General features: G+C 38.8%; 4 protein-coding genes, 1 long non-coding RNA gene and 3 other non-coding genes across 10 annotated transcripts; 2 read left to right on the plus strand and 6 right to left on the minus strand.

Moving 5' to 3' along the window:
* Positions 1–259: 259 nt before the first annotated feature.
* On the minus strand, positions 260–4,974 carry rbm4.1 (RNA binding motif protein 4.1). Its single transcript, XM_039651174.2, has 4 exons — positions 4,837–4,974; positions 2,700–3,140; positions 870–1,742; positions 260–453 (listed from the first exon to the last, which is right to left on the minus strand). The coding sequence occupies exons 2-3, from the start codon at positions 3,109–3,111 to the stop codon at positions 892–894; spliced, it is 1,263 nt and encodes a 420-aa protein (XP_039507108.1). The 5' UTR covers positions 3,112–3,140; positions 4,837–4,974; the 3' UTR covers positions 260–453; positions 870–891.
* A 169-nt stretch (positions 4,975–5,143) lies between these two features.
* Positions 5,144–9,157, minus strand: rbm4.2 (RNA binding motif protein 4.2). Of its 2 annotated transcripts, XM_039651177.2 has the most exons (4): positions 9,042–9,157; positions 8,012–8,442; positions 6,523–7,276; positions 5,144–6,340 (listed from the first exon to the last, which is right to left on the minus strand). In XM_039651177.2, the coding sequence occupies exons 2-3, from the start codon at positions 8,421–8,423 to the stop codon at positions 6,540–6,542; spliced, it is 1,149 nt and encodes a 382-aa protein (XP_039507111.2). In that variant the 5' UTR covers positions 8,424–8,442; positions 9,042–9,157; the 3' UTR covers positions 5,144–6,340; positions 6,523–6,539. The 2 variants fall into 2 exon arrangements, with proteins under 2 accessions (XP_039507111.2, XP_039507110.2); XM_039651176.2 differs by lacking the exon at positions 9,042–9,157 and having other exon boundaries at positions 8,012–9,035.
* A 1,159-nt stretch (positions 9,158–10,316) lies between these two features.
* Positions 10,317–12,566, minus strand: rbm4.3 (RNA binding motif protein 4.3). The gene is made up of 3 exons (XM_039651171.2): positions 12,096–12,566; positions 11,356–12,004; positions 10,317–10,981 (listed from the first exon to the last, which is right to left on the minus strand). Exons 1-2 carry the CDS (start codon positions 12,502–12,504, stop codon positions 11,385–11,387), a joined length of 1,029 nt encoding a protein of 342 aa, XP_039507105.1. The 5' UTR covers positions 12,505–12,566; the 3' UTR covers positions 10,317–10,981; positions 11,356–11,384.
* Positions 12,567–14,966: 2,400 nt separating this feature from the next.
* Positions 14,967–16,459, plus strand: tifa (TRAF interacting protein with forkhead associated domain). 2 transcript variants are annotated; one of them, XM_039651173.2, is made up of 2 exons: positions 14,967–15,201; positions 15,294–16,459. In XM_039651173.2, exon 2 carries the CDS (start codon positions 15,419–15,421, stop codon positions 15,998–16,000), a length of 582 nt encoding a protein of 193 aa, XP_039507107.1. In that variant the 5' UTR covers positions 14,967–15,201; positions 15,294–15,418; the 3' UTR covers positions 16,001–16,459. The 2 variants fall into 2 exon arrangements, with proteins under 2 accessions (XP_039507107.1, XP_039507106.2); XM_039651172.2 differs by having other exon boundaries at positions 14,969–15,201; positions 15,366–16,459.
* Positions 16,460–19,660: 3,201 nt separating this feature from the next.
* LOC120462584 (uncharacterized) lies at positions 19,661–27,677 on the minus strand. The gene is made up of 3 exons (XR_005618389.2): positions 27,426–27,677; positions 26,429–26,563; positions 19,661–22,649 (listed from the first exon to the last, which is right to left on the minus strand). It is a non-coding gene; the product is annotated as an uncharacterized LOC120462584 (long non-coding RNA).
* Positions 23,590–23,662, minus strand: trnak-cuu (transfer RNA lysine (anticodon CUU)). Its single transcript has one exon. It is a non-coding gene; the product is annotated as a tRNA-Lys (tRNA).
* Positions 24,234–24,307, plus strand: trnan-guu (transfer RNA asparagine (anticodon GUU)). Its single transcript has one exon. It is a non-coding gene; the product is annotated as a tRNA-Asn (tRNA).
* Positions 25,620–25,693, minus strand: trnan-guu (transfer RNA asparagine (anticodon GUU)). Its single transcript has one exon. It is a non-coding gene; the product is annotated as a tRNA-Asn (tRNA).
* Positions 27,678–27,717: the final 40 nt, after the last annotated feature.

The following is a 27,717-nucleotide window of genomic DNA, read 5'->3' on the forward strand; positions in this document are numbered from 1 at the left end:
TGTGTTTTTACTGCTGATCTTCTATTATCTACTTCAAGCAAAAATGACATCAAATTTGTGTTTTGTTTTTTGTTTGGTGAAATTTTTTTTAAGTAAAAGGTTTTCTTTTTTTGGGAGTAATGCACTATTGTAACACATTACATTAAAAAGTAACTTTCCCCAACATTGAGTGTCAGTGACGACATTGTGTGTCCGGAGCACCTGCAAAATAAGCAAATCAAAGACAACGGCAATGATCTATACAGAAAAGATAAAAAGATAAGTCTTTTTAACTTTTATTAATGAGGAAAAAAATATTTACAGGTATTTGTACTGAAAATCAAATAAAAACCACTGGGCTACATCAAGTTTGTTAAGACAACAAAAGTAGTTTAGTGCCATGAAGTGGGCCATCTGTACTGTCCTTGGATGCATCACAACTTCTAAAATGATCCATGAGCAACCAAGAAACACCTGCAAAGATAAGAGATTATCATAAAACTGTCAATCATTCAGTTATCAATATTGCTGGTTTCCATGTGCCAATACTGCCAAACCACCAACTTGAATTGTTATAAGACATTTTATAGATAACAGAAAGTACTTAAATGCTATAAATTGACAGATCTGACTGAAATTAAAAATGCCAATCTTTTGCCTCTTGGTATTTGTAAACATGATTGACCTGTAACCTAAATATCCATGAGGTCATAATGAGGCTATGTTAAGCGGGACCTTACCAAATTTGAAGATAAATGACACTGATAACAACACTTCAGAGCCACAACTTTTAGGGGCTAGTACACCCAAATTCCCTTTAACAGTAATTCTGTAAGTTTCAGTCTGACCAAACTTTGCTCCAACCTTTTGTAATCCTAGAAAGGTCTCACCTGAATGCGCACATGTATTAGGCTAGTAAGCATAGCGCGCCCGTTCGGCATATGGATCCCGCGGTATGTCGTACGCAGAACTCCTGGGAATCGAAGAGACAGGAGAGAGGCGCGACCGTTCATACGCATATCCCTCTGCCTCAAGGGGAGCTCGCCGGATTGGGCTCCGTTCGCGGACATAATATGAAGAGGTGGGGGCCGGAGGAGGGGGAAGTGGATGCCGCTCATATGGGTCAAGATTAGAGGAGGACAGGTGCTCTCTCACGATCGCTGAGGAGGACGGGGGAGGAGGGACAGGAGGTGGAACCGCGCGTCTATCTTCGAAATAACTGGCTCCGTACGGACGTGCCCGATACTTCTCGTAGAAGTCCACCACCCCGTACGGATCTCTTTCCTCATAGGGTGCTCGCCGTATCGGGTACGCAGGCAACGCACTGCCATAGGCCACGCCACTGCTCCCATACGCAGCCTCACTGCCGTACGCCGGGGCCATGCTATTATCCGCGCCAATGCCGTAGCCCGCTGGCATACCGTAACTCATTGCACTCTCAAAACCCGCACCCCTTCCATACCCAGGGACGCCATACCCTGCTCCCCGGGTGAAGCCATGTGAGGGTGCAAAGCTGCCACCGTAGGCTGGCTCGCCACTGAAGCCGCGGTGAAAACCCCGGCCACCACGATCGCCACCCGCACTGAACCTGAGGGGCCCATATCCTTCCGAGCCCGGGCCCTCTCTGTAGGAGCCGTTCTGGTCCATTGGGCATTCTTTGGACCAGTGGCCTTCCTGCCCGCACCGATAACAACCCGTTCTCTCTCCCATTCCCGGCGCGGTACGCAGACGGCTAGTCGAAAGCTTCACGCTCATCAGTTTGCCTTAAGGAAAAGAAAGAATTTGCCATGATATTTCTATTTTTTTTAGCATGCACACGGAGAAAACGTTCATAAGGTCAAAGAAGCAATAAATAAAAATTTCACGCTGTTTCAACACTGCTATCGACAAGAACACGGCCAGAATTTGTCAACTGAAAATCGTAACCGTTAGAATTCAATTGTGGTTTTAACATGAAACGCTGTTCAAAACCCATTTCGCTTCAGTGATCTGCCGCATTTCAGAGCGAAACGCGATAAAAGTTTTATGGACGATAAACAAATGGCAGACTTTTTTTATTTATTCTTTATATAGTCATTAAAGTCCCATTGAGGTGATTAAATCTCTTCTTCCAGAGAGTCCTGGTCTCTGGAAGAAGATTGACTTCAAAAATGACTAAAACACTACAAAATATTTTTGTTTTGTATTATTTTTGTATTGCACAGGTGCATTTAGAGAACATAACATTATAATGTAATCATTTTCTGCATTTAACTGAAAATTTTGCACAAACACACACACAGCTCTGCTATCGTTATGTGTGCACAGCCAATATTCATTCTTAAAAGGAAAGTGCTCTCTAAAAAACAGTAACTATGGTGCTAATATGTTGTGCATACCAAATTAAAAACAAGCAAATAGCATCAACTTTCAGTTCATGTTGACTTTAAGTGTGTCTGCTTGGTTTTTGATTACTCAATGCCCTGCCCACTTTGATGAAACACAATTTCCCTTGGTTAAAATAATTTCTTTGAGGAATTGATCAACTGGAAATATTTGGCTGACAAAACTTCTTGTATTTTAAACTAAATCTACCTCCATATAGTAAACTCCAACTAAACAATTCTCTTCCTCTCATCACTTACCAATTTTTCTACTTACCAACCTGTAATGAGGCTCACTTTTGGTACAAATGTGACAAAAAAAAAAAAAAAATTTGGCAAAAGACCATACTGGTTCACCTTGAAAGGCTGTGTTGTCCAAACCACTGATGGCCTCCATTGCGTCTTCCACTCGCTCCATATGAACAAACGCATAGTCCTTCACTATATCACACTCAACCACAGGTCCATATTCCTCAAACTTGGCCCTGAGTTCTTGGTTGGTGCAGCTACTGCTAATGTTGCCGACATGAAGTTTTGTAGAGGTCTTGGGCTTTCCTTTGCTCATCTCTACGTTCATGGCCAAACCGTTCAGCATATAATGGTGAAGATTTCGAATGGCTTCATCGGCCTCCGCTTTGTCATCCATGTGCACAAAACCGAAGTTTTTGACAATGTCACACTCAGAGATCTTGCCATACTGAGAGAAGAGGGAGCGGATCTCCTCGGCAGTAGTGTTCGGCGAAAGGTTCCCAACGAAGATTTTTACCATTTTAGTAATGTAATGTCAACTTTCAGGCCCTGTTGGGAGAAAAAGAAAATATACAGTTCAGGTACATGTACTGCATGTCTAAAAAGGCAGGTAAGCTGATACCAGACTTAAATAACAAAATATACATATCAATTTTCTCCCCCTGCTAATATTAAACTATAAATCTCACAAATACATATGAAAATGTTTATAATTGTATAAATAATATCAATGTCCAATTCTTGAACATATCAATTTGATTAGAAGCTTTTCAATAAACGGCTGAATCGGTTCTGAATCTGCTTTTGTCCATTGGGAATTGATTGAATTGTTGGATCCTTGTCGTTTCCAATTTCCATAGCCGCTTTAAGGTATGCAGGGAAGGAGACTAGAGGCCGTTTTATTTAATGGATGTCAATGGAGGAGAGGCTTAACTAAACCGAATAAACTGCTTTTGTGCGAAATCATTAAATCGACAGCCTATCGGCTAATCTTCAACATGTTTTCCATTAAAATTTTGCATTGATTCAGTTTTTAGAGTTTACACCAAAAAAATGCTGTTTTACAAGAGAAGTCAAAGACAATTTTGTGACGGGTAGAACTTTACGGCACTTCTCATTGCTTTTTATCGTATCCGCAAACAGTGATTCCAATGGTAGACCCTGCTATCTCCCAATAATAAGACACTGGCTGCAGTGTGAAATCACATACTTTCCAACAATATAGTAGGGGAAAGTCAGTGTGTGACTAAAAAAGTTGGCCTACGTCTGAATTAACAGTACTCATAAAAGAGTCAGCAAAAAGTACCCGGATGACCTACTATGTCTGGTGGTGAGATTCTCAAATGGACACTTTATTATCTCATGAGGCCACAGGAAACAAGCAATCCAACAGACCCATGTAAGTCACTTGCTAAAGGTGAATTATACATACAGGCAAATAAGTACTTATTTGAAATAAGCACAGTGAGTTACAAACAAAAAAGTATTCACACTTAGTAATAAAATAGTCATATTTTGAAGTATTCACTCACATTACTCATAAAAGAGTTAAAAAATAGGGCATAGTCATAAAAAAGTATTACGCCAGCAGATGAACTACTATGTGAATGGCAGTTATGACACCATGGTGAATGATTTGTCAATTGATTGTTTGTTGATTGACTGAAAACTTTAAAAAGCTATATAAATTAATAGTTTAATGTAAATGTGCATAGTTTCCTAACAACTTTATAAGCTCAATCGTTTCAATAACGCATTAAGTTACAGATAATTAATGAAACATAAATACAAAAAGAAATGTACTCTACAGAATGCTTTACTTGATCGTTTAGATTATTATGCCACCTGAATGTCAGCGAGGAACTGCTGGAAAGAACCGACTCGAGGAGACGAGGCGGGCTTCCCATCACTAGCAGAGGACAATGGGAAAAAGCTACACACGATGTGCACTGATTTACGAGTCACGCGACAACAAACCCTCTACATGTAAAATGTGAATACTTTGAGACCAGCTTTGTATCTCTAACTAAAGAATCCAGATGATTCATAATGCATATATTATATTTTAATCAAGTTTACAGTCCATCTAGCCCTGCAACAACTAGCTAACCAGCAATACAGGCAAAAACAGTGCAGTGAACAGATGAATCATCACGAAACATCCGAAATGCAAAGATAAGAGATTAGCCGTTCAGTCAAGAGAACATTGCTAATTTTGATGAAGCATAATGGATGTAATTCATACCTTTTCACAATTCTTGCAGCAGCCGGTGCGAGATGAAATGGCGTCACTCTGGCGTCGCATAAAGCGTGGCTAGCTGGAGAATAGAAATGCATGGTGGTATACACACTGCCCATCCCCTTTCATTCCTTCACAGTGAAAGCCTGCTACAATAAGCTCGCAACTAGAGCTTTCAATCATTTTAAAACAGCATGTAGCCATATAGGTCGTGTAAATGTAATTTGTAACATAATAAAGCACCCAATTACCAATAACGACAGGTCAATTGAAATCATATGTTGCATATTTTAGTATGAAAGACAGACAGTAATTTTGTCACCAAAATATTGGTTTATTACAAAAGATAATTCATAAAACACACTCCTGACTTCTGTAGGAAATATACAAACTACAGAAAATTAAATTTATAAACATCTTCACAGAGCTTCCCAAGGCACCCATAAAGAAGAAACGCCAGTAAACGCCAGCAGTCTCAAAAGGTGAATAAAGCCCTGAGTGAGAGTTGGTAATGCAAATTTCCAATTCACTCTCATGTAGAGTCCACCTTTCCATCCAGGTGCATCTTCTTACAATCTAAAGATCTCCTCTCATAAACAGTCATTTGTGTGTACAGAACAGTTTGCATCCCTCTGAAAGCTTCCCAACTACTTGGGTTGTAGGTATATTAAATCAGATATTTTTTTCCTTTTCTTTTGAAATACTAACACATCAAACAGGGGAGTATACAATCAAAACAAGTTCAGTAAAATAATTTCTCCAAGATCACAAAATCTCAAAAGACGTTGGCAGGAGTAACAAGTTGCCTGTTGAACATAGGCCTACTCATTTGATACAACACAAATGAACACGCAAGATGTTAAACTTAATTCGGAACAAGCACCTGAAGCAAATAAGAATAAAAAGAAAAGTGGAATGTTGATTTTTAGAGTTTATTTTCCCAAAAAGCTTTTTGCAGCTGCAGGATTAATTACAATTTGCCACTCCCCCCCAAAAAAACAATCCTGGGATTATCGCCAAAAAGAAACACAACTAGATTGTCCACACAAAACTTAAATAAAAGAAATCAAGTGGCAAGCCCACCCAACAGCTGAAGACAAGTCTTGGAACATAAAAAAAGTTAAATAATAGTGGATCACAACTTGACTGGGGAAAATAAAATAAAAAAATAAAGTAAAATTCTTCACAATCTCACAAAGTGTGTTCAATTGCAATTAATAGCAGAGTTAAAAAATATGCTGACATGAAACACCCCACTTTACCTCTGGATACAAGTGAAAAGCAAAGCAAAAACCCAACAAATCACAACTACTAATTTTTGCAATCTTCCGCCTCCATTAGAAAGGGGAAATTAAACAACAGTTTACATATTATGGGTAAAACATTGTGCAGAGCTAGTTAGCATTGTGATCGATGTGTCTATCCAATCCTGCATGTTTGAAATCCGACGGAGCGTCTGATCGAGGCAAAGTCATAATGGTGGAGCGGAACTCTCGTCACTTGACAAAACCTAAAAAACAGGAACAAATGTTCTGTGAGATGAAACATTTGACAGGCATCATTTTCTGACTGTACTTTTTAACCCGAGTAAACCGGCTTCGCTTACTACTGTACTCGAAACGGCTTACGCTTAGAACAGATCACGCTGACAGATCTCATCTGAGTCAAAGTTAACGACCCGCATTCGCTCACCTTAGCATGTGTGTAGCTTAGTATGCGTATCGAACCCGCTCGGTGTAGTTCTCCCTGGACCGCGGCGCGGCGTAAGTCGATGAGCTCCTTGAGACCGGGGAAAGTCGCGAGCGCTCGTACGAGTAGCCTTCCGAACCGGCGCCCACACGTCTGATTGGGCTCCGGTCCCGCGAGAAGTACGCTGTTGCTGTGGAAGGCGGAGGCGCCAGTGGGCGCCTCTCATAGGGATCGAGGCTGGGAGGAGCCAACCGCATCCTTGAGAGAGAGGAAGAAGAGGGAGGGGGAGGAGGAGGGGGAATAGAGAGAGGCCTATCCTCGTAGAAGCTAGAGCCAGCCGGACGAGCCCGATACTTCTCGTAATAGTCAATGCTTCCGTAGCGCTCTCGCTCATATGTGGATGACCTCTCCGGATAGGCGCTCGGTGGCCTGCTGGGGTACCGCTCTCGAGCATCCGCGCCATACTCGCCGTAGCTGGGACGCCGGCTCATGGGTGGGGGAGGGGGAAGTGGCCCTGCCGGGTAACCTCTATTAGGAGGACCTCCAGGGCCACCCATACCGTAACTGGGGCCGCCCCTTGGGGGGCCTCTACCGCCGGGGAATCCCCCCATGCTTCCGCCATAGCTACCGTTTTGGCCACGTCTGCAATCTTTGGACCAGTGGCCCTGTTCTCCACAGACGTAACAGCCAGTTTGGTCTCCCATGCCGGGCGCTGTACGGAGGCGACTCGTGGACAGTTGTACTTTGATCAGCTTGCCTTGTGGAAGGAAGAGAACACACGCAAGACAATGTGAAACTTTCTTCCGCTCACGTAAACCGTCATTTTAAAAGAGAATTATTGCATCACGACAGCCAGTTAAAGGGTTAGTTCACCCAAAAACGAAAATCGTCATTGTTTACTCGCGTTCATGTCATTTCAAAACCCACAAGACTTTTATTTTCGAAGATATGTTTCTGTTCCTCCACTTACTATATTTGATGTGCTCTGTGTATTGATCGTTGTTTATGTGAATAAAAGCTAAATTAAATCTATTTGTATTTATAAACACACTGGTTTGTGGTGCAAATTCCACCTTTTACTGCACTTTGTTATTCTAGTTATTAACATATCAGCTAATTTAATGAATCTTAAGTCTCACACATTCACAGAAAATGGGTTTCTTCAGTGTTGCAAAATAAGGTGGATAATTCTTTAGGACAGTTTTGGTTACATGGACTTTGAATGGAGATAGAAATGTCTCAGGTTTTATAAAGAATATTTTCATTTGTGTTTCTTATGGGTTTGGAACGACACAAGGGCGATTTTCATTTTTTGAGGGAATTATCCCTTTAATACTAGTAAATATGATGTCTACTTCCAATTGCCTAGAAATGGCTTCAGTTTAGCAATTACAAATAACTTAAAAAGGAGTAGTACATTCCTCCAATGCTAAAAAAGTCAAATGCAACCCTGGGTAATCATGGATTTCGTCGTTTCACGGTTAATGTTCACCTTGGAAGCTTGTGTTTTCCAGCCCACTGATGGCCTCCATGGCATCCTCCATTCGCTCCATGTGAACAAAGGCATAGTCCTTTACTATGTCACACTCAACCACAGGACCATACTCTTCGAACTTGGCCCGGAGCTCCTGATTGGTGCAACCACTGCAGATGTTGCTCACATGCAGCTTGGTGGAACCCCTGGGTTTCCCTTTGCTCATTTCCACGTTTATGGCTTGACCTTTCAGCTCGTGATGGTGGAGTTTGCGGATAGCCTCTTCCGCCTCCTGTTTACCTTCCATGTGCACAAAGCCATAATTTTTCAGGACATCACATTCCTTTACTTTGCCATACTCGGAAAAAAGAGAACGCAGATCTTCCGCGGTCGTGCTTGAGGATAGGTTGCCAACAAAGATCTTAACCATCTTTATTGTCGTTTTTTTCCTGGACAGAGGGAGCATATAGTTTCGAAATGCACGTTATATCAACAGATGTCTCCCTACATTACTGCTGCGTTGGCCTACAAAACGATAGACAGCCTAATCCCTTCCGAGTTTTAACATCGATTGTGTGGCTGCATGCCAGAATTATTTACGTACAACTCCAGCATTAAAATGCCGTGTGTGTAATTCTCACTGACCTGATAAATATATGTAAAGTTGGAGACCAGGTTCAGTTGTTGGACTTTATGGCGCAGTTGAATTAACTCGCGTTGCTCGGCCACATAACGTTATCCACGTGACCAGCACACCCAAAGAATTAAACCCATTTGATTTTGTTCTCATCATTAAAGCAAGTTTAACGACCGATACACGATTACGTATGCTCGACGAGCGTTTTTTTGTAGGCCAATTGTGTTACTACACAACTAACTAAGCCAAGTTAGCACGACAAACTTACATAAAGTTACCCGCAAGAAGACGTCGCCGTATTATGAAATATAGTACTATAAAAAGAATGGTATTACCCCGTCTGCGTCTGTTCGATCGAAACACTAACACTCATGTAATAGCGTTGATTGTGTAGGAATACCATTGCCTTACCGTAGCGAGCACGTACTCTCACTGCCTGCAAGATGAATGAAGCCTAAAATGGAGTCGCCCGCCGTCACTGACAGCACTTCCGGTCCACGAGCTCAGAAACAACCCCGCATTCAGAGCAGTTCGTGTCTGAATCGTCGTAATATATATTTTACCGATTGTAAAGACAAGATATTTAAAAATATGATATATATATATATAACAATACATCAATGAATTACATTTAACAACCTAAAGTAGGACTATACTATTACCAAGTCGTAACGTTACTCAATGAAACACATTCCCTGTAATCATTTTGCTTTTCACTTCAAATATATTTTCTAAACTAAACCATTGATATAACTATGATATTTTATGTATGTCCACGACTTATCCAGTCGCGTACCTAACTAAAAATAGCCTGGTCGAGTTAAATGAAACGTATTAATTTCTAACACTCATACAATATACAACATATATACGCATGTGTACATAGGCACATACACCCTCAAACACAACTGCCATATTCTTCCATTTTAAAACAAAAACCAGAACAGAGTTTAAGCAGAAAAAAGGCAGTTTTATTGAAAGCACATCCATTTATTTCATTGCGTGTCTGCAAAGTAAAAAAAAAAAAGCTTTGTGCCAAGAATATTACTGGAAGAGGCTCATGCATTTTGTAACCCACATGAAAATAAATGACAGCCATTACACATACATTAGATTTTATTGTAAAATTTGTACAAGACAAAGATATGAGACAGGGAAAATTGCATGAGTTAACCTTCAATATAAAACTTACCCTTAGCCATGAGGTCATCTTTAAGCATGGCATTACCATAAGTAATCAAAACATTGATTTAAATGCATATTGTAATACAAATGCACTCTGTACTATCACTGCAGTCCACGTAGTAAATGTATACCTTAAAATCATGTAGTTATAAAAGCATGCATGCTGCATGGTAAAGAAACTAATGCATCAAGTGACTTACCTGATATATTCAAACTTAGAGCGACCATTTATTGTTTAAGGAAAATATTGGGAAGTCAACCTAATTAATGAACCAAAATAGGATCTGGACAAACTAGGAGTGGTGTAAGGCATAATAGCCTAGAAGACGAAAAGATGGCCATCGCTTGCATTTCGCCGCAGCAGCTGCATTCTAAACTAGGGAGCCAGATGCTATGGCTATTAATGCGAAATTTGTCAACCTTTAAGCTACATGGTTACTTTAGTGTCTACTTGGGCAAGTTAAGTTTAAAAAATTGTCAAGAAAAATCAAAACGACGAACCAGGTTCCAGTATTTTTATTAAAATTCAAATGTTTCTATGAAAGAAAAATGATACAAAGTCCTTGAACTGCGATTCTCTGCAATTAAAAATGCACACTACAGAACAATTTCAATAAAGGCAGTAGACGGAAAGGTTTTTATTGCTGCGGAGATTGTATTCTTACTTGCATGCCGCACTTTAAACAAAAGGCTTAGAGAAGAGGAAAAAATTAAAATAAAAACCTTTACACAAATGTATTTTTGGTTCTAAATCAAAATTGTCATAGCGCTTGTTACAGTAGTTTAATAACAAACGATAAGATCATTCCCAATTTTAAAGATAAAAAAAGTACAGTGATGCATTGAAGTTCTTTGAAAGAATTTTTTTTTTGCGCTCCTTAAGTCTTAACCAAACCACCAAGTTAACCTAATTTATGTAATCTGGTTCAGTGCTTTACTCACCCATCAAAATGTCAAACAATAAAAACAAAGAAAAAATAAACAGTTGACAATTTAGCATGACGATTTTAAGCGTGTAAAAGCGGTTTTATAGAATGTGCAGTCCGCAACAGAACTCTTCCACTATGGTGCGCAGGCGAACGAAACGCGCTCTGGCAGACAAAGACGTATCGCGGCACGTGCACCTGGAGACAACGACGACGACGATCTTGTTGAATAATTTACACCTGGAAAGAAAGCAAACCACATGAGTCAAACGGCTGTAGTGCCATCTTGCATTACTGAATCGACAAGCCAAGTTAAACTAAAAAGATTTATTATGCAGTCTATTTGAATTATGCGAAGTGAGATCTTACTAAAGCATACGGTCAACCTAAACACTTCGATACGAAGTTCAGTGTTGCTCGAGCAGTACTTTAAAAAAAAAAGACAGTAATGGCATTAAAAACTTACGATCCAGGCACTTTGATACAAAGTTTACGGTAATGCTACTTGCGCATCAATTACACCACACGCACAAAAGGCCAAGAACGGCAATTCTGGGTTCTACATTAAGACGGCATTTTAGAGCTCATTTTTGGGTCGCGGGACCTATTCTCACCTTGGGTTACGAAAGCGCAGGGGTGCACTTTAATACGAGTAGCGCGCAGGAGGTGGAGGTGGCGCCGGCCTGTCAGCATAGGGGTCTCTGGGCCGAGGCATGCTGTACATCGGGGTCCGAGACATGGAGAGAGGGGAGAGACGAGATCGCTCGTACGAGTAACCATTCCCGGCGGGTGCCGGTGGGGCAGGAGGAGCACGTCTGATGGGACTGCGGTCTCGTGCATAGAATGAGGATGGCGGGGGTGGGAGGGGACGTCGCTCATAGGGATCGAGGCCGTTACCAGCCAGTCGCTCTCTCATAATGGCAGATGAGGGGGGCGGAGGGGGAGGGGGGATGGCACCCCCACGACGGTCCTCGTACGAGGAGACGCCGTAAGGGCGAGCGCGGTACTTCTCGTAATAGTCGACCACACCACGTTCGCGCTCGTATGCTGGTGCTGGACGCTCTGCATAAGGGGGGCGTCTGGGGGGAGGGGGTGGTGGAGGAGGGGGGCCAGGGGGGTACCCAAAGCGTCCCCGAGGATAACCAGGGGGCTCGGGACGTTCAGGGAAACGGGGTGGCCAATAGCCACCGTCTGGGGGGCCATAGCCTTCCTCCTCATCACCTCTTGGCCGACTCTTTGAAATCTGCACATGAATTCGTTTTCCTGCAAGTTCAAAAACATTTGACGTATTAAAATTAGACAATGCCATAGATGTGCAAAAATATATGAAAGTAATAAAACTACGGCTTTATACCTTGGAATTCGGTGTTGTCCAACCCCTTGATTGAATCCATGGCCTCATCAGAGTTGCTCATGTGTACAAAGGCAAAGTTCTTGATGATGGCGCACTCAGTAACGGAGCCGTACTCTTCGAACAGCGCACGAAGCTCTTCGTCAGTTCCTTTCTCCACATTGGCAACGTGAAGCTTCACTGGGCCCTGGTTCTTGCCTCGACTCGCTTCAACGTTAATGGGTGTTCCATGCAGCTTGTACAAATGAAGGTTTCGGATGGCCTTTGTTGCACTTTTGCGATCGTCCATATGGACAAAGGCAAAGTTTTTGATGATGGCACACTCAGTGACCGTTCCATATTGAGTAAACAGAGCCTTAATTTCTTCTGCTTCTGCCTGTTGAGGCAGGTTTCCAATGAAGATCTTCACCATCTTAACTGATGTGGAAAGCAGAGCCTGAAACAGACTGTGAGAAGAAGAAGAAACATTGCAATGATTAACAAAAAACACAAATTAAATGTCAATTATTATAGCTATATAATGGGCTTAGGTTTGTTTAAAAATTAATAAATAAATAAAAAACACGCATAAGCGTGAAAACACCGAAACCATGCCTGGAGCTGAAGTGAAATCGAAAGAGTTTGACTTCCTGAGAAGCCAATCAACCAGTTAAACCAGTTTATGCAAATGCTTAAATGCATTTCTCCCTACATATATGCAAACACCGACAGATAAATACAATTCGTTACATAAAGCAGAATTTAACATAAATTGTCGTGCCAAGACAATTCTCCTCACGTTAAATAGGCCACGGCCTCGTGTGATTACTTAATGCTAGGTTAACTGACTAGCGAGCCTCGATAAACATTTAGTTAAAATTACGGCATATTCTTTTGAGGATTTATGTTAGCAAGAACCCTTAGCGTCACGAGAATATGAATATAACAAATAATCGTCGTCTTGCGTGCTCGGCGACCTGAGAGAAAAACTTATTTCCGTTGCTACGTTTGAATAAGCTAACAACCTTAGCTTAGTTAGCCGAGCCATCGTTGCGCGTCGTCGAGATAAGTACGATGTATTCGGCTTTTACATATAACCACATTTTTTCCTACAAACCATAAACACGCTACTTTCATCTAAACTGCTTTAATGAACCGTACAGGATTTAAAATCTAAAACTGACTATTTAAAGGTCAAAATACAAGGAGCGACAATACTCACCGTCCGTTGCTCACCACAATGAGGAAAAAGGGTGGTCCATTCGGTAATATACTTCCTTAGGCCCGCCCACATTGCTGAATAAACCAATAAAATATAAGAATGTGGGTCACGCGGAACGAAACATGAGTTTCTAGCTGTGGAAAATTAAATGAAAGCCTGTCTGAATCTTTAGTCTATGGTCTGAAAGTATGAAAGTACTCAGCTTTGGTGTATAAATTATTTGTTTTTTTTACAAACGTCGTAATTAAGGCGCGGTTGTTTAACTCTGTGAAGAAGTAAGATTTCTCAGTTTTTATGTCTATGGTCAATTTATTAAGATTAAACGACAGTCATACGTTCAGTTCAGGCTTACAACATTCTGAAGCAAAGGAATGAAGTTGACATTCTAATACCGCATAGCAAAATTATATATATTACGTATTATCTATTATTTTATATTATCTATTGAATTATGCTGCGTTCCATGCAGGTTTTTGAGCACGCAAATCACGACTTCAAACCACGACTTACGACTTTGTAGCATTCCAGGTCATTCGCCAAACTACCTAGATAAACAAATCAGCATGGCGGACTCACGTTTGTAATTTGCATTTGTAATAATTTCTAACGCCAAAGGTGCTTACTCCTTGTTTATTTGTGGGAAACTGAGGAGGAAAAATAGCGCATGCTGAGGCAAGATAAGCTATAACTTTTATTTTACTTTATTTGTATATTTGGAAATGTATTTGGTCTTAATTTGTCCTTGCACTCAATGGACTGAAAACTAACGTTATATTGTCTTTAAGTGTATTCTCACCGAGTACCGCCTGAAACACTGCATCCGTAGGGGCTGTCATTATGTGACGTCAGAACTCGTAACTGGGAGTACATCGGTCTAGTACGAGTTCACGGGTGGGAAGTCACGGGTTTGACTGCCGTTCCAGTGCACTTTCACGAGTATAAGGTTGGAAAAACACGAGTTACGGGTTGCCTGGAACGCGGCATTAAATTTCATTTAAAACTGTAGGCTACTCTTTAACTTGGACTCTGCTGTAAAACGCTTTTTTAAATTGCCGCCCTGAGCGACAAAAATAAAGAAGGGCATTACCTAACCGGTTTACCTAAACTTTGACTAATAATAATGTATCATTTCTGGCTTTAAATGATACATTATTATTAGTCAAAGTTTAGGTAAACCGGTTAGGTAAATACCCTCAAAGCATTCGTTTTTTTCGTATTCGTTATTCGTGGATCTGGATGGTCAAAACACTCAAACTGCTTGCAACGGATGCGAAAAACGCAGAAAATCGAACCCTATCCTAGTTTTTTTTATGACGCACGAAAGTTTCAGAGGCAGTGTTTTGCAGTTTGTTAAATATAACTTAAGCTATGTGAAATGTAGCATTCACGATACGTGCTGCTTACACGTGGCAATGGTTTATATTTTGTTTTGATGACGAAACTATGCGACACACTCTTCCTGGAAACCCTTCGTTGTGATTTTACAGATTTTACAAGTTTTTGGGGAGAGACTGAAGACATCACAAATGATCATCATAAACGTAGCCTACGTGGTCTAACACATATGGGCTGACTTCTGTTTATTAAAAGCATGTCACAATACAAAACCTGGCGAGTGCTTTAAACGTTTTTTTTTAATGTATTCAATGTCTTGCCGGGGCAAACCATTGGGGAAATATTATTTTAGAAATACAGCAAGAAATAGATAGCGAAAGCAAATATAAAGCAGTTGGGCAACTCTGGGGTTTTTGAGAGTCACGTGGGAAAAGTTGGAAGGGGTGTTGGATTTCATTGGTTCTGATGCAATTCCCTCTTTGTTGGTTGAGCTCACTCTCACAGTCTAGCAATCTCCGCGTCAGAAGAACAACAACAGTCCGTTAGTTGATGATCGTTGATCAGCTTCTGAAGGTGAGCTCTAAAACTTAATTTTTTAAAACACGTATTTCACAATATACTTTGTGTTACGCTAGATCTGTGAATCAGTATTATTCTCTTCTCAGGTCAGAATATTTCGCTGTGTTGAAAAATGTAACTGTTCAGTGATTTACCTACGAGTTGTTGCTTTTTCTTAGGTCTAACTATCAGCAGGGGAATTGAACTCAATTGTCTCCAGTTGTCTCCCAGAATGAATATAAATAGCAAACTCGAAACTGAAGAACTACTCACCTGTCTTCATATACATATCTTCCACCCTAATCAAGCCAGTCGCCCGCTCTTCCAAAACCTGCCCCTAAATCAACAATACATTATGGACGCTGAAGATCCACTTCGGCTTGGCCGTGATGGACAAACCTGCATCTTTGTCCTAAACGACACCTCTGTCTCCAGAAAACAGCTCTCCATACAAGCGTATAGGAAAGCCGGCAGCCATTGCTTGAGCTTCATGATCCAGAACATGAGCCAGAAGGTCAAACTCATGGTCGGTGGGTCAGAACTGAGATACCTCGAAAGAGCTGAGCTTGATGACAAGGTGCTTCTCCGCTTCGGAAGATATGAACTCCTGATTTGGCAAGAGCCTGGAGATTCAGAGCATAAATATGAAGTCCTGTTTGAAACACGCAATACACCCCCTTCACAGGAATTGGGCATAGATGTGCCTTGCAACCCACCTGTTATGGATACTGGTTTGCCATTGAGAAGCTTTGAGAATGGAGGACCTGTAAGCCAAGAGCCACTGGAGTCAGATGAAACAGCTATTTTAGTATAGATATTTTCCAGACCTTGATCTGCACATTATTATTGTTATCATCATCATCATCATCATGTTATTAAAATGCATCTCAAATGTAACAGACAGATCTGCAACTGTAGATTTATGACGTATAAGTAACATTACAAACGTTGTTGTTGTTGTTATTTCTTCTGGAATGCCACTAAACCAGTTTTGTTGCCTGTACATATATATTTTGTTTTTAACCAAATTCTATTGGATATTTGTCACTTACATGTTTGATCATAAGACACTTTGTGTTTTCTCTCCATTATTGTTTAGTGTTCATCGCATCATGTGTTTAGCTAGCATTTTTATATTACACAATATTTATTTTATTGACTGTTGCTTGATCAAATGTCATATCACAAACTTTTTAAAAAAAATGTGAAATTACAATGATTTAAGGGTTATTTATAAACTAGTTCCATAAAGGAATAAACTTCTTTTACATTGCTTTTTTGTCCGATTGCATTTTTAAATAGCTATTTGATTGAAAATGTTTGTTTTCAGGTTGATATTGTACATCTAGCATTATACTAAAAAACAAGATACAAGGTCAACTTAATGCAAAGTAAATATTTTCCAGATATTTTAATCAGTTGCCTCAGTATAATGACTATAAAAAAAAACTTATTTCATAATAATAAGCTATTCTTAATTAATTTAAAAAACATGACGTTGTCTTTCTGTGATGGACTGGCATCTGTCTCCCCCGTCCTGGTAAATTGAGATTTTAACTATGAAAATATATAGCTCACAAATTTGAGGGTTATTGGCATCAAACGTATAAATCCCCTCTTTTAACCTTTTACGATCGAGAAATAACAGAGAGTTGCTTTTACTATAAACAAAACCATTTAAAGGCAATTATTACTGTATATTCCTTTTTTGTCATTGGTTCAAAATCATGGTTAGTTACTGATCTCTAGATAGCAATTGTAAATGTTTCATTTGGCGGATAATTATACATCCAAAGCAGGACTGTCAAAACCATCGATTTGTATTTCTTTGGTGAGGGTTATGGATCATAGAAAGGTTAATCCCAGGTGACCCCGGAAATGAAACTCACCTGAGATCACAATCTTGTTCCATAACTCTTTTGCACTAAAACTATAAACACACCTCCAGTCCTTGTACTTAAAAACAACCAAGGCACTGATAAGCATCAGCTATGGCAGATAACAGATGATTTACAGTAAATAACGTCAGTGGTGAACAGACAAGATCGAAACTCTCAACTGTCTTCGTGGCGGTACTGATCTTTGTGAAATGTACATGTGAAAGCAGCTAGTATCACCCAGTTTCACAGACAAGGCTTATGCTATTCCCAGACTAAAATGCATGTTTGAGCTTTTTTAACTGAAAGCAATGACATCTCTTAAAATATGTCAGCGCCAATGTTTTATCTCAAGATGCACACAATTAATGTTTTTTTTTTTTCTGGCAAATTTATAAAAGCTATAAATGTCTTAATTAAACAAAAGCCTAATCCTGGCTTAATCTGAGCCCTGTCTGCAAAACAGAGCCAATACATCTTCATGTAAAAATTAGTATATTATATTATTAATATTAATTTCCCTCCTGCATATCCTATATGACTTTATATTTATTACAAAGTAAACATTAATATGTGAATTTGCACTCTACACTCTTAGAAGAAAAGGTTCTATATAGAACCTTAAAAGGTTCTATCAGCGCTACGTATTTGGAACCCCTAAAATGTTCTATACACTCTTAAAAAAAGGTTCCTCTGGGTTCATAGAACCCTGGGATTCCGTACTTGGCCAATAGAACCTTTTACCAAAAAAATTAGTTCTATAGAACCATTTTGGAGTTCCAAATATGAAGCGGGGGATGGAACCATTTCTGGTTCTAAATAGAACCATTTCTTCAGACACAGGCTAATTATATTTCAGGTTTAAAATATAGCACTTAGTTCTATCCAATATTGAACTAAACACTGAGACTGACTGATTTCTCACAACAGCATTGATGGTCAGATGTCTCAGCATTATCACACTCCCATTATCATGTGGGTCTTTGGTCAGTGTGCTGACGGTTGTCTGCATGCTTGCATATAGATAGTTGCATGTACAGACTAGTTATTTTCTGATTTGCAGTGCAGTTGATGGGGTTTGTTGAGCACTTGTGGAGAGTTTAGGGGTCTCACTTATAAAACTGTGTGTAGGATCCTTACTAACAGTGTACATGCACCCGAAAGCCAAAAACACTTACGGCAAGAAATATTGCGTACACTAAAACCTATGCAAAATTCCCTTTATAAATCCCAGTCAGCGGAAGATTGTGCGCACATGCGTCTTCACCCCGTCTCCTCCCCAAAATAACCATATATGGATTTTATTTGCATATCATTATATCTTTTGCATTCAAGTGATACCATGTTTAACGGTACAAGACATTAGGGAAACATGAGATACAGATGTGCCAGTACATCATTTAGTAGCCATATCCTTGCCTTGTTTTTGAATAAATAAATGAAGAGTTCAGATGCAAAAGCCTCTAAGTGCCATTTGAAATTTTCTTCTAAAATGATCATTTTTATCAAGCTTGTATATTTAAGTTCAGTGATTTCACTTAAATGGCAATGAAGATTACCTATTAATTGTCATTTAAGTGAAATTACTGAACTTAAATATACAAGCTTGATAAAAATGGTCATTTTAGAAGAAAATTTCAAATGGCATTTAGAGGCTTTTGCATCTGAACTCTTGTTTCCATTGGCCAAATAGTATTTTTTTTATTGCTTTATATTTTTAATGGAATAGCAAAGTGGATGCGATGCTTTTGAACAAAAGTTTTCCTGTGGCATGCTGTGTTTTAATGTTTAAATACAGTGAGGATTGCTTAGCACAATTAATTAGCAAGGATGACAAATATTGAATACATTAAAATTTTTAACATCTTGGTAATGATTTTTATGTAATTTAGGTGCCATTAATGAGAATGGGATATTCTGTGTATATCAGAAGTATATTATTTTATTTATTTATTTATTACTAACATGCTCTTTAAATAACATAAAAATATTGCGCCTCAAGTTGCATTTCAGTTGCCTCAAAATAGCAACACACCTACAATGCACCCGAACACACCTCATTATCAGACCAGCATGCCTATGCTATTTGCTATTTAAAAAAACGTTGCGCAGGGCGTGAAAATGATAACTGTGTCGGGCTGAAACTAGCAAAAAAACAACAACAAAAAAACACTTGCGTTGCACCTGGCGCTGCATTGCACCAGGTGTATGATAGGCTCCTTAAAGTGGTTTTCATTCATCTGCCATCAGTCCCTCAGCTAACCATCGGTGACGCCACACTGCTCCATCTCCAAAATGTTTGTACGCATAGTTTGCGTGCAGATGCGCACATTTTCCTGTCGTTTGTTTTTATAAAGCATACACCTCTTTTAGGGTCTGTTTGTTAAAATGAAGCCCCTGATGGTCTCTTGCAATTTTCCACTAGACAAACAGTACAACAGGTCACCATGTGTCATTGTGCTTTAAACTTTTAAGGAACAAAAACATGGCAAGGCAGGAAATGTGATGAGATATGTAAAATCAACATATTGCACAAATGTGGAAATGACAGGAAGTGAGAGACCTATCTGAAAGAACACATCATTCTAAGTCATGAGTAGAAAGTGACTTTATTAGACATCTACAGTTTTAAAGCTTTGAGCAAAGTTTATGAATAAAAGATTGTTTTGGACACCTTTTGTTAAAATGTTTGCTAATTGAGAAAGGGTCAGAAGTGAACTCAGTTTAGGCAACAAAAGCTTGAGAAAACACTATTTTAATCATTATAGAACATAAAAAACAGGGATCTGTGTCTATACCTGCTTTTAGGGGAAAAAAAGAGAAAAAACTTATTTCAAATGTGAAGTTTCACCACTTTTTAATACTCACAACTTACAATGACTGACTGTATTTTAATAATCAAAAGTAAGCCAACTAAACCAGGGTTATAGTGTCATTGAGATCACATCATAGTTTTTATTATCTATCACATCAAGCATAAAGATAAAGCTAATTGCATGAAAGTCCAACAGAACGCCAAACCAACAAAGAAAAACAAAAGTGCTTGACCAGTGAATATTATCTTATAATTTGATATCAGGCACACGTACAGGAAGTCACCAAACAGCAGTTTTAAATGCATTGCTCAAGGTCCGAGGCTAAAGTTTATTTCCACTAAAGTCCTTCTAGAGCCTTCTTTTAAAAAAAGCTACTTTTACGATGTTTGCCAGTTAGGGGTTAGCAGCAGCCTCCACTCGGTCAGCAAGGATACAATGACACGTCTTTATGGTTACGAGCTGAGAACTATCGAGTTTGCATGCGTAAGACTGAAAGGAGGGAAACTGGACATTGACGAGATTACAAAATTAACATAACATTACCACAACTACATTTTTACAATATCATTAGCATGACATCAGGATCACAAATACTGTAGGTATGCATACTAAACTGCTCTCCTTTTTTATTTGTTTCTTCATCATCATTCATGTTTATTCCATTTAGACACTTGTTTTCAATGGCATCCACTGTAAAAAAAAATTAAAAAAGCTGTATAAAGTTCCTGGATCACTTATAATTTTCCACAGTTCATATTGTCTGGAGTTTTTGGCCTATACTGAAGTTTCTTGAAAAGACATTTGTTTTGTCAGAACAATTCAAAAACATACAATCTGCAGACTGATCTCATGAAGTAGCGTGTGTATGCCACGCCAATTCGTATTTCCATTTTTGGCGTGCTATCAAGACGCATAATCGCCTTTCAGCGTATTTATGAACGCCGTTGACTTAACGTTATATAAATATATGACTTACCTCAACCCCGTCCCTAAACCTAACCGTCACTGGGGTTAATGGCATTTATGACTGTTCCCTTACCATCCTAGGTAAAAAAAAAAGATATGACTTACCTCAACCCCGTCCCTAAACTTAACCGTCACTGGGGTTAATGGCATTTATGACTGGAGATTTAACTGCGTGTACAGACACGCGGAATGACGCGGACGTTAATGGTGTAGACATATACGCATACACGCGGATAGCTCAAAATGCGTAGAGATGACACGCCACCTGACTCGAAAGTGGCGTATATGTTTACGCAAAAGTCATGATGTCATGAGATGTATGTTTATCCCTCACAGCCTCACTATCATTCCCATTAAAAATCAAAGATGGCACTGCTGTGAATAAGGTCTAAAGCTTAAATAACTTATTCTTCCCATTTCCCTTTCTCCCTCTTTCTTTTCTCTACTTTTCCACAGTAACATTTATGCACTAGCTTTTGTTTTACTCTTGAAATTCTAGCATTGCCATCTTTGATGCACGAAGAATGAATTGAATAAATTCCACAAGGCAAGGCAAGTTTATTTATATAGCACATTTCATACACAATGGAAATTCAAAGTGCTTTACATTAAAGGAATTAAAACAATCAAAATAAATAAGAACAGTTAAGAGTAAAAAGAAAAGAAAAGAAAGTAATACCCCTATCTGAGAAGGAAGAGGTTGAGCTGGTTTGCGGTGCTATTGGACCTCGAGCCCAGGGACGTACTCTGCTGGGGTGGTGCTACACCAGTAATGCCCAGCGGGGCCCCCATAGAGCACGCTTCTGCTGCCCTTAACGACGCTCTCAGTGACTTTTATACTCTCAGCAGTATAAGTAACTTACTTCTTCACTCGCCTTATTGGAGTGAAGACTCTCCCGCTCTCCATCAAAATCTCTTCCAGTCAGAGCAGTATTAAAGCAGTTAAAACAGTACAGTAAAAACAGTCAGACGTACAATGGCACAGTGCTCATTCAGTAAATGCATAGCTAAACAGATGTGTTTTGAGTCTGGATTTAAATGTGACTTCTGTAGGAGCACACCTGATCTCCTCTAGAAGCTGGTTCCAGCTGCGGCTGGCATAATAGCTAAAAGCAGACTATCCATGCTTAGAGTGAACCCTTGGTATTTCTAGCTGATGTGATCCTAATGATCTGAGTGATCTGTTAGGTTTATATTCAGTGAGCATATCTGCAATATATTGAGGTCCTAACCCATTGAATGATTTATATACCAGTAGTGATACTTTAAAATCAATCCTAAATTTAACTGGGAGCCAGTGTAAAGACCCGAGGACTGGTGTGACATGTTCATATTTTCTGGTCCTGCTCAGAATCCTGGCAGCAGCGTTCTCTATGCTGCAACTGTCTTATGGTCTTTTTAGGAAGGCCAGTGAGGAGGCCATTACAGTAATCCACCCTGCTGATGATGAAAGCATGCACACAAGTTTCTCTAAGTCTTGACTGGAAACAAAGCATCTAATTCTTGAAATATTTTTCAGATGATAGTATGCTGATTTAGTTATTGCTTTGACATGACTACTGAAACTAAGGTCTGACTCTAGAGACACACCAAGATTCCTGACTTGATTTGTAATTGTTAGACCCCTAGCGTCGAGGTATGCATTCACCTTGAGAACTTCATCTTTGTTTCCAAACGCAATGACTTCAGTTTTGTCTTTGTTTAACTGAAGAAAGTTTTGGCACATCCAACTATTTACTTCATCAATGCATTGGCACAGGGAGTCAATGGGGCTGTAGTCGTTAGGCGATAGGGCTAAGTAGAGCTATAACACAAGTAACATATGCAGTAAATTGTAGTATTTTAATTAAATTACATAGGCCTAATTGTATTTTAATTAAATTACATGAATGTGTATGGCTCTTACAACGTGAATCTAAAAACCATGATTTTATTTAACACCACAACTTATTCCTGGTTTCACACAAAATGTTTTGCCAGAGGCTGTTTAATTTCTCACTCCTGCATAGTGCCAGATTATCAGACTTCCAGTCAATCTTTCTTAAAGGGATAGTGACCAAAATTTAATCAAGTGGTTCCAAACCTGTATACATTTTTTATCTTTCGTGGAACACACACAAAAAAAAGTATTTTGAAAAATGTTGGTAACCAAACAGTTGACAGGCTCCATTGATTTCCATAGTCATATGGAAGTCAATGTTGCATTTCAACGATTTGGTTACACATAATCTTCAAAATATCATATTTGTGTTCAGCATAAGAAATAAATTCATACAAGTTTAGAACAACGTAGAAGTAAGTAAATTATGACATTCATTGTTGGGTGAACTATGGGCTCTATGCACGGCGGTATTTCCGGTGAAGCATTAGGGATGCTCGATAACTTCCGCCGATCGTAGAGTCCAATGCAATACCGAGAATTTATATTGAATTTTATACTCCATGGTTATACTAAAGAAACGTTAGTCACAAAAACAGATAAAACAGACACCCCTCGTTGTGTTTATGCTTCTTTTTAAAATTATATTAAATAAACATAACTATATATAAAATTACATCTAAACGTATGTACGTTTCATTTCAAAGACTGGAGGACAGTAAATTTTGAAGACTCTGCCATAATCCCGTTTTCCTCCGCTTTAATCTCCACAACCGGAAATGGACGCGCATCCTTGCGTCAAATGCGGAATTTATGCGTCCATATAGCCCATCCCTTTAAATATCGCTTTAAATCCAAAAGATTTCGCCCAACGTGGGGCTCGAACCCACGACCCTGAGATTAAGAGTCTCATGCTCTACCGACTGAGCTAGCCGGGCTACATGCTAACAATTTTTTGTCTACTGACAAAAAAAAAACGGTTTTATTTTTAAATATCACATATCAGTAAACAGTTTCTATAGATTAAAATGAGCATCGCGTCCTGATCCGCGCCAAGGTTTGGTTCCATACGGACCGAGCCGATGGACATACTTGCACCATTTTACCGTTTCAAAAGATTAAATTGAGCGTCAAAACAACGGAGCGGTTCACACCACAAGTACTCAGGGTTGTTCAAAGTAATGATATTTCGTAGCTATATGTGTAATATTTATTTATCTTGCGCCAAAAATGCTGCATCCAAGGCTTTCTTCTCGTGCGCGTTGCTTATGTGTCCCTCGCTAAAACGATGTAACGTTAAAAACGTGAAGCGCCACAGCCTGCCCTACAATGTAGAAAATTACATGGGTTTTACTGCAGAAAAAAGGTTGTTTTAATGCATTAACAATATCTTAACTGGGAATAAAATAAATCCGTTTAAAAAAACTTATAGTAAAATAGTAGGAACTACTTTTTCATAAAGCCCTACTACTACCGTTTTGACATGCGCATGAATATTAATGCGCATGTGTCTCTGTGGCGCAATCGGTTAGCGCGTTCGGCTGTTAACCGAAAGGTTGGTGGTTCGAGCCCACCCAGGGACGAAAGCTAATTTTGAATCGCCATCTGGTGGTGTTGCACAAAACAATCATACGCGTGCCTGTGTAAACGAGCAACGACATCCAATCAGGATGAGCTACTCCATCTTTGCTGAGCCAATGACATTATCTGACTTCATCTTTGACCATACCAGTTCGCTTAGACCCTATTAAACATAAATATCATAAACGTCATTACTTTATTTTTATTTAAATATAAATATAAAAAGGTAAATCTAAAACTGAAAAAGTATGAAATAAATTATTTGTTTTACAGCAAACTCATATCGGTGAATTTATTTTTAATTCTACTGGAATTTTCAAGTATTTAGAAAATTCAAAGATGAATAAATTAACATAACATAATTTATTTTATTTGTTGATTAAAGCAGTGGTTTTTGTATTCGGATTTGATGAGTATCTGCAACTCTCAAACACTGCCTGATGCAACAGAATAACAACAAATAACCACATTAAACGGAAATAATAAATAATCTTCTTGAGCCAAAATATATTTTATGCACTGTAATCATTTTCCAGAAATATTACTTTTTTGTGAAGTGAGCTTATAAGGCACGGCTCCACTGACCCTTTTGTTCCTAATAAGCCCATTCCGTTAAGAGCTGATTTACATTTATTCATTTAGAAGGTGCTTTTATCCAAAGCAATTTAATTGAACTTCATATAAAATTGCATTTACTGCTATCATTCTACTCAGAACACATCCATTTAATTCATGAAATCCTCATTGAATTTGCCACTCTCACAAATTAATCGTAAGGACTTTAAAGAACTATAGAGCCTTAAAAACCAAGGAAGTCTCATAAGCTTGCTACATATAGCTAACAAATTAAATATGATGTTTATTAAAGGTCTAATCCTTATAGACCATTTCACAAGATGTAAACAACACTGGTCCAGAAGCACTTCCTGTTTCAGTTTTTTAACACTACATAAAAGCTGGGATAAAATACAACCAACAGAACATTTAAAACTGAATCAAAAAAGTTAAACAAACATCTTTAAGATGTTTTCTTTACATGTGAAATAAAGAAAACAGTAACAAACTGAAACAGGAAGTGCTTCTGGACCAGTGTTGTTTACATCTTGTGAAATGGTCAATATGTCATTTTAACGGAAGTCCATTTTAATTTCTATAAGAAAACACAAACATACATTTGGATGAGCCTGATAAGGTCACTTTCTCAATATATCAGTAGTATAAACTGGCTGAGCTAAGGGGCAAAACTTCAAATGGTGTCTATTACTACTTTTGCTATTCAATTTCCAGCAGTCATTTGGATTCAAAAGTTCCTTTCGTCCCTGGGTGGGCTCGAACCACCAACCTTTCGGTTAACAGCCGAACGCGCTAACCGATTGCGCCACAGAGACAGAGATGTCCCACCTCTAAATGCCTAAGCAGTTCATATGCATGTACGCATAAGAAACACTCAACAATAAAAAGTGTTATTACAACAGATATGACCATAGCCCTATTATTACATTTCTTAAGAAACTGCTACATCAAATTTGTCTTAAATTTAAGTAGAATGTTGTCATGTTCTACCATTTATAATGGCTTTGTGTAATGACCACTAGATGGCAGTGCAGACTAATACATAGACAATGGAGCAAATAATAGGCAAGTTCCTAGTTTGGGGTAACGCACATTTTGGATTAAGCACCCACTATCCCACGGTAATGTGAGTGTATTGAGCAGTGGTATCACACGAATAGTCTTGATTAAAACTAATTTGTTTTAAAAGTAGGCTATTGCAGTAACAAGGCAGGTTCACATAAATTCATTATGACAGATGGCGTTTTTTAATCTAACGAGCATCTGGTTTGGTGATGCAAAAACGGACTGTCATGCTTATTGCTTTTTCTTCTATGTTAACTACCGGCATGTTACAAAAAAACTACGAAAACATGTTACTTGTTCAATTAATAAACAGTTTGATGATAATCGACTTTTGCTCCACGATTTTCGCAATGTTACGAGTGAGCGAGCTGCCTGTGACAAGATGCAGCAAGATGCCGGCAGGTGCAGATGTGGACCTCCACTGGCCAGCAGCGTGGACAAGATATGTAACCTATATTATGGATATCTAGTATGGCTAAACATACCTCCTGAAAGAGGTCATACCATTTCTTCTGATGGGGAACAGGCGCGTTGCCAGCATCCAAAGGTCATTCTCTGTGGATGCAACCCGTTGAGGTTTGGACACTCATTGCCTTATGTGACTTTGATTGGGGTATTTTCTGAAAACAAACACAAAGAAAAAAAAATTCTCTTCTACTTTCAGCATCCAACACCTGCAACGTCTGTGTTTTTATTATTATATACACACTTCAAAACATTTGTTGCTTCAAATTCAAATTTTCTTCTAATTTTGGATCTCAAACTTTTTGACTTCAAGGCATTATTATTTGTTGTGGGCAGTTTCTCTCCAATAATATATTTTAGAGCTTGGCATAACTAGATGGATCTATTTATTATTAAAAAATAATAAAATACATAGTAATATCTTGATTTTTAGTTGCTTTGGGTGCTTTTTAATGCTTGTTTTGTCTTATTTTAAACCATTTAAGTCATCCTGATGACCCCTTGGAAGTTTGTTAAGGCCCCATGGTTTGAGAACCGTTGTTCTAATTTTTTTTAAACAGCTCATATTTCATTTAATTGTTTAATTCGAAAACCCAAAGGAATAATTCAACCCTGCAACTCCCATGTACCCTTGGTTTGATAATTTAATAAATCTAGTCATCAATATGCAAGCTGGGCCCCTATGAAAAACTTCTTCCATTGACCCGGCTAGACGAAGTACTGAACTAAAGCTTGCTTCTGACACTGAATAAAAATAAAAAAGGTAACTGTTAATTGCGATTCTGAGAAAAAGAGTTAGTCGTTTTTTTTTTTCCTAAGAACTTGATATTTCACAAAAGTCGTCACAATAGCGCAACTGTCAGGAAAAAAAGGTCAGAATTCGAATTGTGAGATAAAAATTATATATTCAATTCAATAATATGTGTAATTGGTTACTGAACAGTGTAACGTTAATCTAACATGACTACATAGAAAATGTTTAAATAAATGCTTAACGTTAGCTGTCAAAAAAGTTACCTTAGCTTAGCTGTGGAAATTCGGCCGCCTCATAATGGACTTAGCTGCTACGTGAACTGCAGCAACAAACAACTCGCGAATCAAAGATGACAAGTAATTATTAGACGAATCCAGATTATGATGTTTTGCCGAGAACTAGAAGCACACGTCTTGTGATTGAGTAGCAAATGTAAAAGTCTTTCTCATTGACTGCATTGAGTTTTGCTATAATATCTCACATGCGCCATATGAGAGACTACGCACTGGATCTACTTTTCCTGAAGCATATAGTAAAAAACAAGCTTTGTTCGCC

The sequence above is a fragment of the Pimephales promelas genome, chromosome 1 (genome assembly GCF_988280905.1).
Source record: "Pimephales promelas chromosome 1, fPimPro1.hap1.1, whole genome shotgun sequence".
Taxonomy (NCBI): Eukaryota; Metazoa; Chordata; class Actinopteri; order Cypriniformes; family Leuciscidae; genus Pimephales; species Pimephales promelas.